This window comes from Crocodylus siamensis, chromosome 11, assembly GCF_052110815.1.
Source record: "Crocodylus siamensis isolate JL-2025a chromosome 11, ASM5211081v1, whole genome shotgun sequence".
Lineage (NCBI taxonomy): Eukaryota > Metazoa > Chordata > Crocodylia > Crocodylidae > Crocodylus > Crocodylus siamensis.
In genome coordinates this window covers 43,328,005-43,340,074 of record NC_143405.1, presented here as the reverse complement: position 1 = coordinate 43,340,074, position 12,070 = coordinate 43,328,005, and the positions used below count along the sequence as shown (strand labels likewise).

General features: G+C 43.2%; 1 protein-coding gene across 4 annotated transcripts in view; it reads right to left on the bottom strand.

The window, feature by feature from the left end:
* The window catches only part of CACNA2D3 (calcium voltage-gated channel auxiliary subunit alpha2delta 3), an 891,165-nt gene that overhangs the window by 265,291 nt on the left and 613,804 nt on the right, over positions 1-12,070 (bottom strand). For all 4 annotated transcript variants that reach the window (XR_016438419.1, XM_090021142.1, XM_090021141.1 and 1 more), the window contains exon 13: positions 851-984. Coding sequence is in view for 3 of the 4 variants with exons in the window: in XM_090021142.1 (XP_089877268.1) it covers positions 851-984 (134 nt within the window). In the remaining variant the exon portion in view is untranslated. The remainder of the gene's footprint in view (positions 1-850; positions 985-12,070) is intronic.

Below are 12,070 nucleotides of genomic sequence, written 5' to 3'. Positions count from 1 at the left end.
TTGCTGATTATGACCTGTAATTTTCTATTATTCATAATCAATATACAGCACTAAATATTTGCACTAAATTAAGAATATGTTACATCTCCAGGTGCATGAACAATATATGTAATAGTTTGTTATTCCTAATTAGGCACATGAGGAAAAGAAAAAAGAAAAGATAAAAAGAAATCTTGATAGAACTACTGAAATCAAAGATCAGATGCAACTTACCAAAATATATTCTAAAAACAGTATGCTGTTTCTGTCCAAAATAGAAAATGTGCATTGAATCTAACTGTTCCCAAAGCTTTAAACTAAAAATTATACAACAATAAGGTAAAAAGTCACCAGATTCCATCGGGACAATATGCTTGTCTTGTTTTAAATGTTAATTTGTGCAGCATTTCAATATCTTTCTCTGTAAAGCATTACAGTAGTCATATGGCCATTGGTCTAATTTTCACAATAGACATATTAATGATTGCTGGAAGACTGTAATTTGATATAATTTTATTTACCTATTTTGAAAAGCATTTGGAAACAACAATGATTACTCAGAGTTGGTAATCTATACTCCACTTCCTGACAAACAAACTACACATCTGATGGTCATAAAGACAGTGATGGCACTGCATATTAGGCTTTATCTTCTAATTGCTACGTTATTTGAAAATGTAAATACTTCCTAAGTGCTTTACCTGGAGTTAGTTAATGCAAACCATACAGAAGTCAAAATCTGTGCAGGGGCACATTCAGATAATGGAAATCAAATTCACAACTAACATTGTTATCCACAAAAAGACCTTTGATTCTAAATCCTCATTTTGTGCTGTGAGCATATATGAAATATTTTCTCATGTGGACTTACAGTGCTGTCAATATATGCCTCAGTCCATACCACATCATGCTCCTGGTCAATCACTTTTGGACGGCTAAGAACATGGAGATATTCCATGACATTTTCCTGTACATCGGCTAAGGTAGAAATCTGAGTAAAAAACCCTGTGAAAACCAATAAATAAATAAATAAAGTTATAAAACAGGTGGAATAAATTAAGGCAGATCGTAACAATGCATGATGCACGTTATATCTGCTACATTTTCTATTTATCTGTCTCTAAAGGAGAAATGCAAAAAGATGGTGTCAGATGAGAAACAGCCTCAACCAGTATTAATCTGTGAAAGCAAAAGTCTGTGAAACTATGTGTTAGTCCTGAAAGGCTCAATGCCTGAGACTGTTATACATCATTGCACAGCCTGTCCTAAATGTTCAGTTCCAAGACAGCTTTGCTATTTCATAGTAAAGTAGAAGCTCAGGGATATTTTCATATGGTAGCTGCTTTATAATAATTAGAGCTGAATTAACTTTTCCAATACCCCAAACATAACCCCTCCGATTCCTCTCCCCACCGCCCCGACATGCACACCTTACCTAGTGCAGGTATCATTACAGACTTGAATATGGAAAATATAGCAATGGTACATCATTCCAGATTTGTGCACTGGAGATGTAGAAATGATTTGGACTCAGATTAATTGCAACAGGAGGTAGGCACCTAAATGCCATTGTACATCTGGGCTTTAATCTTTTGATGCTTACGTCCTCCAGATGTCTAATGAGGTAATAGGACTCCCCAATCTCACATGGGTGTTGGGAGGATAAATAGAGCAAAGAACATGAAGCACTCAGATACTGTAATAAGGATGCCATAAAAGTACCATAGATGGATACTCAGAGGAAATCATTAACTCAAGCTATTTCACTCACCCAAAACAAGTAGTTTCAGTTAATTGATGACCTTAAAAACTAGAAAACTTTACTTTTAGACCTAAAATGCTGAACTGTGGTTGCTACTGAATGGGCAACCAGAAGTTACACTTCAGGGAAGTAGAGGAGCTGCTCTAATTAAAATCAATTCACCCATAAATAAATAAAGGATCAGGAACTAGCTGCAGCCACAGCCCTTCTTCCCCTCCACATTCACAAACAGTAAGAGAAGAAACTGCACTCTGAAGGAGACAGGTAGCACACCAAGCTTCCTCTTGCAATTAGGTAGCTTTAAGAAGTGTTCTCTTCTTTTTAATCATATTTGTTCCACAACACCACAGTTTACTAAGGTCTTAATACTATTACCATGACCTAGCCCAAAGCAAGGGGTGAATTCCAGCCATCTTTGTCACAATGCAGCATCAAAAGGAAAAGAAAAACAGAACAACGGAAGATACTCCTGACTAGACAAACAGCTTGGTTACTTTTCATTACAGGCCCAAACAGTGGACTCTCAGTAACATGATACTGAAAAAAACAGTTCAGAGAAGATGCACATAGACATGTAATCAGGTCTAAAGCCTGTTTTGTTTGGTGCATATATTCAGCACTTGATTGGAAAAGGCAGAGTCAAATTAATCTGATCACTTTCACTTTGGATTCTCATTCTTCCAGCATTAATTCTCCATTTCACTGTATTTTTAGTTTATTAAAAATTTTATTTTTATTTACTAACCATGGTGTTCTGTACATATAGTCGCATACTGATATGTATTCTCAATGTTAATACTTTAAAAAATGTTTTTTGGCTGGGGCTTTCAAAGCTTTGGCATCACTGAAGTGCAATGATTGACATAACCTTAACTGGGAAACCTGTATTTGGGAAATCTACGTGAGCAGATTGCTAACTTTACCCTTATTTTGTGCATCCAGGACTTGAGAGAGTCCAGAGAAGAACCACTCGTATGATTACAGGCCTGAAGAGCAAATCATACAAGGCAAGGTTGGCATATATGGGACTGTTCAGCCTAGAAAAGAGAAGACTTCAGGGGGATTTGGTGGCAGCTTACAAACATATCAGGGGAGAGCATTAGGGGCTAGGTGAACAACTGTTCACCAAAGCGCCCAAGAGGAAACGCAGGAGCAATGGTCATAAACTCCTAGAAGAAGGTTTTAGCCTGGAGATAAGGAAAAATTTCTTCATGTTAAGCCTGTGCGAATAGGGAAGTAGTCAATTTGGATTTGGATTTGGCCTATGTGGAGGACAGTGATTCAATTCAGAGATTTGGGTCAGTGTCCCAAATCAATTTGGCTGAATCAGCTTCGGAAGATGCGGTGCTGATTTGGAGCGATTTGGTGATTCGCCGTAGACTATAATGGGGAATCATTGAAATACCTATAACTTTGTCATTTTTTGGCAGATTTAGATGAAAACAGTAGGGATGGTCGCCCCTTCTGAGAGCACGAAGCCTGCCAAGGTTCAAGGAGTTGGGTGCAGGGGTTTCTGGGAAACTGCACCTCAATGTGCTGACAAACAAAACTTGTGACGTGTGACTTTGTGTGTGTGTTACGGTGCAGTGGGGTGAAAACAGAAGGCATGGTAGCCCCTTCTGAGACCATGAAGCCTGCCACATTTCAAGGAGATAGTTGCAGGGGTTTCTCGGAAACTGCACCTCAAGCTTCTGAAAGCCAAACTCGTGACGTGTGATGTTGTGTGTGTCTTAAGGCACAGCAGGATAAAAACAGCAGGGATGGCAGCCTGTAACAGGAGGCCTTCCCAGTGCTCAGGCAGAAACAGTTCACACAAGGGACAGAAAGGCTGCAGGCAGAGGCTTATGTGCTGTTTCTACATCCTTCCCCGAGAGCACTCTGATTGGAAGGGGACTCAGGGAAAGATCACAGTCACTGGGCAGCTACAGATATCAACCTTTCCCCTCCTACTCTCTCTCCCTCTTCTCAGTTTCTGTTCCCCTGAAAGACTGCCTTCTGAATTTCTAAATCTTTTTCGAATTGATTCGGAGGCTCTGAATTGATTTAGTGGGGTTTTTTTGGTCTCCCAATTTGATTCAGATTTGGTGATTCTGCCTCCAAATCGGGCCAAATCTTCTCTGAATTAAATCAGAGACCAATGCTTTGCACACCCCTACTTCACGGTTCATGTGACCAGACTCTGGAATAGATCCAAGCAGAGGTAGTGCAGAGACATACCCTGGAGACTTTCAAAAGGAGAATGGACACACACATTGCTGGAGTTGTTTGACCCTAGCAGTCTTTCCTGTGCAGACCAGTGGGGCTGAAACCAATCATCTCAAAAGTCCACTTCCAGCCCTGAAGTTCTGTGAATCTGTGGCCATGGAGAGATTAATATTTACTGGTATTATTTTTTCTTTTCCAAATATTTTCAAGTCAGAATTATAGGATAGTTTTAAATGTTGCAAACCTATTAAACTGAGTATTCTTAATAGATTTATTCAAGAAGTTTCTGAATTTCAGTGCCAAGAAGTTTCCTTTACCACAAACCAGTATGCTACTTTTGAGACAGAATATACTTCAGAAAAACAGCACACACGCTACTGCTTCATGTAAGACTTTTATGTCAATATATATCTTTTCAATAGTGTTGGAGTGATGTTGTAGCAGTGATGGACCAAGTTAAAAAGCAAGCAGCAAGGAATTTTGTATGTGATATTTTCAATTGATCCAACTGTGAAGTTGGGAGGGATACAGACAAGGGCTTCTTTGGGTACCAGGTACCTATCCTCAGGTCACATGCCTACCTTTTCAATGTAATTGTTTTAGTTTGTTTTGTTTTCTTTCTTTTTAAAAAATGTTTTCATTTTTAAGGAAGAGAAAAAACGGGAAATAATCCAAAGTAACTCAGCAGTGATAAGGGAAGAAGCCACTTTTTGAACATCTATTTTATTTTAAATTAGTGCTGTGGACTTGAGTGCACAGATACTAACTTAACTGTCAGAGCATACACATGTATGTGGAGCAGAGTTGACCTGAATGCAGCACAAGATAATACATCACTGAAGTCTTGACTTAAGTCACATTACTTAAGTCACACTACTTGAGTCAACTTAGTTCACAAGGACTGCATGAGTAGTGGACTGCACAGTTGTTACTGTGTAGTTACTGTGCAGTACTGTTGCCACATGGTTTTTCCTCTGACGCTACTGCACAGCAGCAATGAGCTACTGCACAGTATCTTCTTAGTACTTCACAGTAGCATCACATGGTTAGTGCTTGGCAACACTACTGCATAGTAGCAATGAGCTACAGCACAATAGCTCATTTAGTGTCTTGTGTAGATGCACCCAAGGGGCACAAACAGAAGTGATAATTTTTGCACAATCTAGCCACAGAAAGCAGTCTATAGCCTTAACCAAAAACAAATGCATGGCTGCAAATAGCTTAAAAATGGCTGATCAGGTGAAAATATGAACCCTTATTGCATGAGGAGTCAGATGAAGACATTTCAAATTAAAGTGTCTTCTGTAACTTCTGTCTGTGCTGCCAGCAAGCCTCAAGCTGTTTTCAGAGTGGGAGGGGGAAATGGAACCAGAGAGAGTTCGGTCTGGGTTTTAGCCCCCGCTGAAGGGTTGAGCAGGTTTATTGGTGCCTCCCTGCCCCAGTTGCCAAGGTGAGGGACTCCAATTCATCCACCCCACCCTCCAACTAGCTATAAACCCATAGAATGAGCTCCCTCTGCTCCCTTTTCCCCCTCCCATTCTGAAAACTTTACAGGCTCACAGGGAGGAAGGACCATTGGTAGGGGAAACCATCTGCAGGCAGCTAGATTCCCCTCCCCCTTAGAACCAACAGTGAACTTCTGGTTGGTCCAAGGGATTGTTGTAACTCAGAACACTTCCTGCAAAGTGTTCTCCATTACAGCGTGGAGCTGCACTTCTGTCTGCAGCCAATATGGCTGCCACCATGTCAAGGAGCTGCATATGTGTATGCTTCAACATAGATTAAATTAAGTTGATTTAGTTAAGTCATCATATTTTAAATCAGTTTAGTACATGTGTATACACCTATAGATACAAATACTAAATGCTGACAAAAGCAATTAAACTCCCCCTCCCTCCCTCTCCCCCTTTTTTTTGCCGATAGTGGTTTTTGAGCTAATGTAGACCACTTCCCTTTTACAAGGGCATACATATCTAACCAAGAAGGTAATTCTTATCTATATCCCATACATATATACAGTAGTCACTCTTAAGGATACATAGAGAGGAATATTGTATAGTTGATATGCTAAGACTGACACTACTGGAAGTATCTAGGCACCATGGCACAAATAATAATGCTTCATTTCTTGTTGGAACCGTGCACAACATTCCACAGATTCTGAACAAAACTTTGTAGCAAATAATTTTTCATGACTTAAGCCAGCACTATAGATGGATTAAAGGTGGAAAGCTCAGCAGAAAAAGTATATACGAGATGCTGACCACAGAGTAGCCCAGAAAAAGTATATACGAGATGCTGACCACAGAGTAGCCCATGACTTCTGTGCAGTAGCACTGCATGGCAGAAAGTGTGATGTGATGCTACTATGCAGTAGTTATGAGCTACTGCACAGTCAGCATCATAAAAAAGCTGTTCCTCAGCATGACCACATAGTAACTTCAGTTACTGCGCAGTCAATGTCTCATGCAGACATGGCCACTGGTAACCAAATTTGCTTAATCACTTGCCTTTTACAAAATCTTTTTTAAGGCAATTTTTGCAAGACTTTTATTAAGAAATGTAATATTTGATTGATAATAGGAAGCAATGTAGTGTTCCAGGGCTGGGTTTGATTGAGGGGGGAGAGACAGAGGGGGTTTAATTTTTTTTCATTGTAGGTTTCTGATTATTTAGTCTCCATTTTAATGTGTAGGAAAGACTTCATGGCTCAGGTTAAAAAGTCTGAAATGATTTTATAATTTCTATTAACCATAATTAATAGTGCAGTTAGCTGCTTGTTATAAACTTTTAGCTCATTTTCCTAGAAAGCATTGATTTATTTACTTTCTTGCTAGACAAAATTGTTACTCCTGAACTTTAGCACTCACTACAAGGAAACTTAATGAGTTGCAGGAGTGGACATTAGAGGGAGAAAAACTTATGGGCAAGTGGGCCACAAATTAATCCTGCAGCCTATTTAAGTGCTACTCTGCTCTCTGTGTGGTCTGCTTCTCTGCTTTCTGCTTCCTGTCTGATTTGCTGCATGACACACACAAAGTTTACCCCTGCCACTTGTAGCATGGTGCCACAGGTTGGAAGCTCCTGGCTTACATGATGGAAATTTTCAGTTTTTGTATGCTTGTTTTAATATTTATTCCTGTGCTTTTTTATTTTGGGACAACTCTACCTGTAAATTATTACATTAGAGTCAAAAGCAATGATAGACAATGGCCTTACAGTGTATTTTCACTGAACCTTAGGACTTTTTAATGAGTTATGTGTGTGGGTAACAACATGTTATAAAAATCAAACCTCAGCATAGCCGTTTAAATCAACCTTTGTAAGCAGAGGTCAGGTGTGCCTATTTGATTGTTACACATTACTCTTTAGACAGGGAATTTCATCTGCACATAAAAACTTAAGCTTTGACATCCTTAGGTAGAGCTACTGGGGCCACATGCATTATGCCAGGAAAGCCCAGGCTTTAACTCAAGGATGTCCAACATCGGTGTGGTTGGGGGTTGCACTGGGTCACAGGCTGCACGAGTGATGTCCCCAAGATACCACCATGTGGGCTGTACTGGTACTATGCTCCTCCCCTACCACATAGCCTGTGCTGGTGCCACATGGTCCCCCTGCCTGCCATGTGGGCTGTGCAGACCCTCAGGTTTTTCCTGCCATTTAGCAGCAGGAGAGGAGGTTGTTGGAGCCTGTGGCCTGCTTTAGCTTACATAGTCTAATGTCTCCTTGTGTATAAGTTATACTATCTAAAAGATCCCTACACTTACAGCTACTTTTATAAGTAATGACTTATATAAGTTGTCCAGCCCTCTGACAACTACCCATGGTCCTCATCCATGTGGGAACAAATGATGCAGCCAGGAGTAGTCCAGACTGTATCATGAGTGACTACAGGGCTCTAGGGACCAGGCTTAGGAAGATGGGGGGGCACAGGTGGTCTTCTTGTCAATCCTCCCAGTCTGTGGTCGCAGTACGCATCACATCATCTGTGTCAGAGAACTCAACCCAGGGCTCCAGAGTTGGTGCCATTGTGCAGGTTTTGGCTTCCTAGACCACAATCCACACTTCTGTACAAGGGACCTCCTGGGACATGATGGGCTTCATCTCTCCACAAAAGGTAAGAGTCTCTTTTCTTACAGGTTGGCAGACTTGCTTTAAACTAAGTTTGACAGGGGATGAGGAGGCAGGAGATGGAAGGAGTCTAGAACCTACAAACTGTGAGACATGCAACAGTACATCCCAGTACTTCCTAAGGGGCCCTTTGGGCATAAGAATGGGGGGAGCACCAAAGGAACCATTCAGAGGGCTCAGGTGCCTCTATACTAATGCTAGGAGCATGGGAAACAAGCAGGACGAATTCACACTTCAGCTTGCAGATATTAACTTTGATTTGGTGGGACTAACAGAAACCTGGTGGGACTCTATCGATGACTGGGCAGTACACCTTGAAGACTTAAGGTTGTACAGAAGGGACAGAGTAGGGAGGAAAGGGGGTGGGGTTGCTTTCTATGTAAAGGAGCATTATACATCTACCCTAATCAAAATGGGAGCAGAGGAGGAGAAAGTTGAGGCATTGTGGGTTAGGATACATGGAGGTCAAGGGGAAAGGGACTTGGTGGTGAGGGTCTGCTACAGAACACCACACCAAGAGGAAAAGCCAGACTTGGAATGCTTGAGGCAGCTCTCAGAGGCCATACAGTCTAGGGACGTGGTTGTCAATTGGGACCTAAAGTACCCTAACATCTGCTGGGAGGAGCACTCAGCCAAATCCAACCATTCATGTAGGTTCTTAACCTGCATGCAGGACCTTCACCTAATGCAGAAGGTATACGGTCCCACTAGGGGGAATGCCTTACTGGACCCGGTGCTAGCTACAGGAGATGACCTGGTAGGGGACCTACAGACCTGTGGTCACGCTGGGGACAGTGACCACCAACCAACTGAATTCAACATATGGCGTAGGATGGGTAAGATAACTAGTAGGTTGGAAGTGCTTGATTTTAGGAAGGCTAACTTTAGTGAGCTTAGGAGTTTAGTCAATGAAATACCGCAGGATAGGAGTATTGGCAAGATGCGAGTCTAGGAAGGGCAGTCATTCCTAAGGAAGCAAACCTTCAGGCGCAGAGGGAGATGAATCCAGTACAACTGAAAAGGGGGAAAGGAGCCAAAAAAACTTCCTTGGCTAAATAGAGAAGTCTAGGGGAGCCTAAGGGCAAGAAAGAAGGCATACAGGTGGTGGAGCCAAGGGGATACCTACGTGGTGGATACCTACTTGGCCTGCACTTTCAGAGTTTCATAGTTGTAGGGTTGGAAGGAACCTGAGCAGATCATCAAGTCTGTTTCCCTACCTTGGCAGGAAAGAGTACTGGGGTCAAACAGCCCCAGCAAGGTGTTCACCTAGCCTTGTCTTAAAGACCCCCAGGGTAGGAGCCAGCACCATTTCACTTGGAAGTTGGTTCCAGATCCTAGCCACCCTGACAGTGAAGTAGCGCCTCCTGATGTCTAGTCTGAATCTACCCTCTGCCAGCTTGTGACCATTATTTCTAGTCACTCCTGGGAGTGCTCGGAGGAACAGGGACTCCCCCAATGCCTGCTGGTCCCCTCTGACTAGTTTGTAACAGGCCACTAGATCCCCCCTCAGCCTTCTCTTGTGGAGGCTGAACAGGTTCAGGTCCTGTAGCCTCTCCTCGTAGGGCCTGCCCTGCTGCCCCTGATCATGTGAGTGGCCCTCCTATGGACCCTCTTCATGTTGTCCACATCCCTCCTGAAGTGCAATGCCCAGAACTGGATGCAATACTCCAGCTGCGACCTGACCAGTGTCACATACAGGGGGAGTATCACCTCCTTGGACCTGCTTGAGATGCATCTGTGGATGCATGACAAGGTATGGTTGGCCTTCCTGACTGCATCCCCACACTGCCAGCCCATGTTCATCTTGGCATCAATCATGACTCCAAGATCCTTTTCTGCCTCTGCACTGATGAGAAGGGAGTTCCCCAGCCTGCAGGTCTGCTGCTGGTTCTTCCTCCCCAGGTGCATCACCTTGCACTTGTCAGTGTTGAATCCCATCCTGTTCTCATCCGCCCACCCCTGTAACCTGTCTAGGTCCAATTGCAGCCTATTTCTCCCTTCTAGCATGCCCACATCCCCCCACATCTTGGTGTCATCAGCAAATTTGAACAGGGTGGTTTTTACCCTCTTGTCCAAGTCACTGATGAAATTGTTGAACTGTGCGGGCCCGAGGACCTAGCCCTGCGGAACCCCACTACCCACATCCCTCCAGGTCGAAAATGATCCATCCACCACTACTATCTGAGTGCAGCCCTCCAGCTAACTAGTGACCCATTTGACTGTGTAGGTGTCGACACCACAGTCCCCCAGTTTTTTAATGAGAACGGGGTGAGAGACAGTGTCAAAGTCCTTCCTAAAGTCCAGGAAGACTACATCCACAGCTACCCCTGTGTCTAAGGATTTTGTGACCTGGTCATAGAAGGCCACCAGGTTGGTCTGACAGGACCTGCCTCTAAAGAACCCATGTTCATTAGAGGCAGCATAAGCATAAGCTCCCTTGCTGGCCCCTTGTGGACATATGCCAGGATAATTTTCTCAAAAAGCTTACCCAGGATAAAGGTAAGACCAGCTGGCCTAGAGTTTCCTGAGTCCTTCTTCCTCCCTTTTTTGAAGATGGCCCTCTTCCAGTCCTCTGGCACCACACCAGAGCACCATGAGTGCTTGTAAAGCCGTGCCAGGGATCCTGCAATGACCTCAGCTAATTCCCTCAGCACTCTGGGGTGGAGATCATCCAGACCAGCTAATTTAAATACACCCAGTTCCTTCAGAAGCTCCCTGACTAGATCGTTGCAGGGAGGCAGTTAGAAAGACCAAAGCAACTATGGAGCTGAGGCTGACAACACAAATTAAAGACAACAAAGAGTCTTTTTTTAGGTATGTAGGGAGTAAAAGAAAGGTCCAGGGCAGCAAAGGACCCCTACTGAACAAGAAGGAGCAATTAGTGACAGATGGGGGGACAAGGCTGAGCTATTCAATGAGTTTTTTGCCTCAGTGTTTTTGAACAGGAATCAAGATAAGTTTCCTAACAGGTTCTTAGATGGGCATCAGAGGGGCACCAGCCCACCAACTGTTGACACTGACTTGGTGCAGCATCACGTGGATGGACTGGTTGTGTTCCAGTCAGCAGGCCCGGATGAGATGCATCCAAGATAACTGAAGGAATTGACTGGTGTCATAGCAGAACCACTGGCACAGCTGTTTGAGCACTTGTGGCACTTGGGTCAAGTCCTGGAGGACTGGAAAATGGCCAATGTGGTCTCTATTTTCAAAAAGGGAAGGAAGGAGGATCCGAGTAATTATAGGTCAGTCAGTCTCACCTCCATCCTTGGAAAGGTCTTTGAAAAGATTACAAAGGATATTTGTGGGCGTCCAGCAGGAAAAATAATGCAGCAGGGCAACCAGCATGGGTTCATAGCAGGTAGATCATGCCTGACCAATCTGGTTTTGTTTTATGACAGAGTCACAAAATACTTAGACACAGGAGTAGAAGTGGATGTCATTTTCTTGGCTTTTAGCAATGTCTTCAATATGGTATCTCATCCCATTCTCATAAATACATTAAAAGGCTGTGACATTGATGTTTACATGGTCCGGTGGGTGGCAAATTGGCTTAGCGGTCATACCAGAGACTGGTAGTAGGCAGGTTAGTATTGACCTGGAAGGATGTGGGTAGTGGGGTCCTGGAGGGTTTGGTCCTTGAACCTGTACTCTTCAATATCTTCATCAGTGACTTGGATGTGGGTGTGAAGTGTACTCTGTCCAAGGTTGTGGATGATACTAAATTATGGGGGAATGATTGTAGGCAGACCTGGACAGGTTAGAAAAGTGGGCAGTATGGAATAGGCTGCAGTACAACAAGGAAAAATGCAGAGTGCTGCAACTGGGGTGCAAAAATATCCAGCACACCTACTAGCTAGAAAGTGACCCTCTCAGCAGCACAGAAGTGGAAAGGGATCTCAGAGTCACAGAGGATTCAAGATGAACATAAGTCGTCAGTGTGACAAAATCATCAGCAAAGATAACCGCACTTTATCACTCATCAGCAGATGA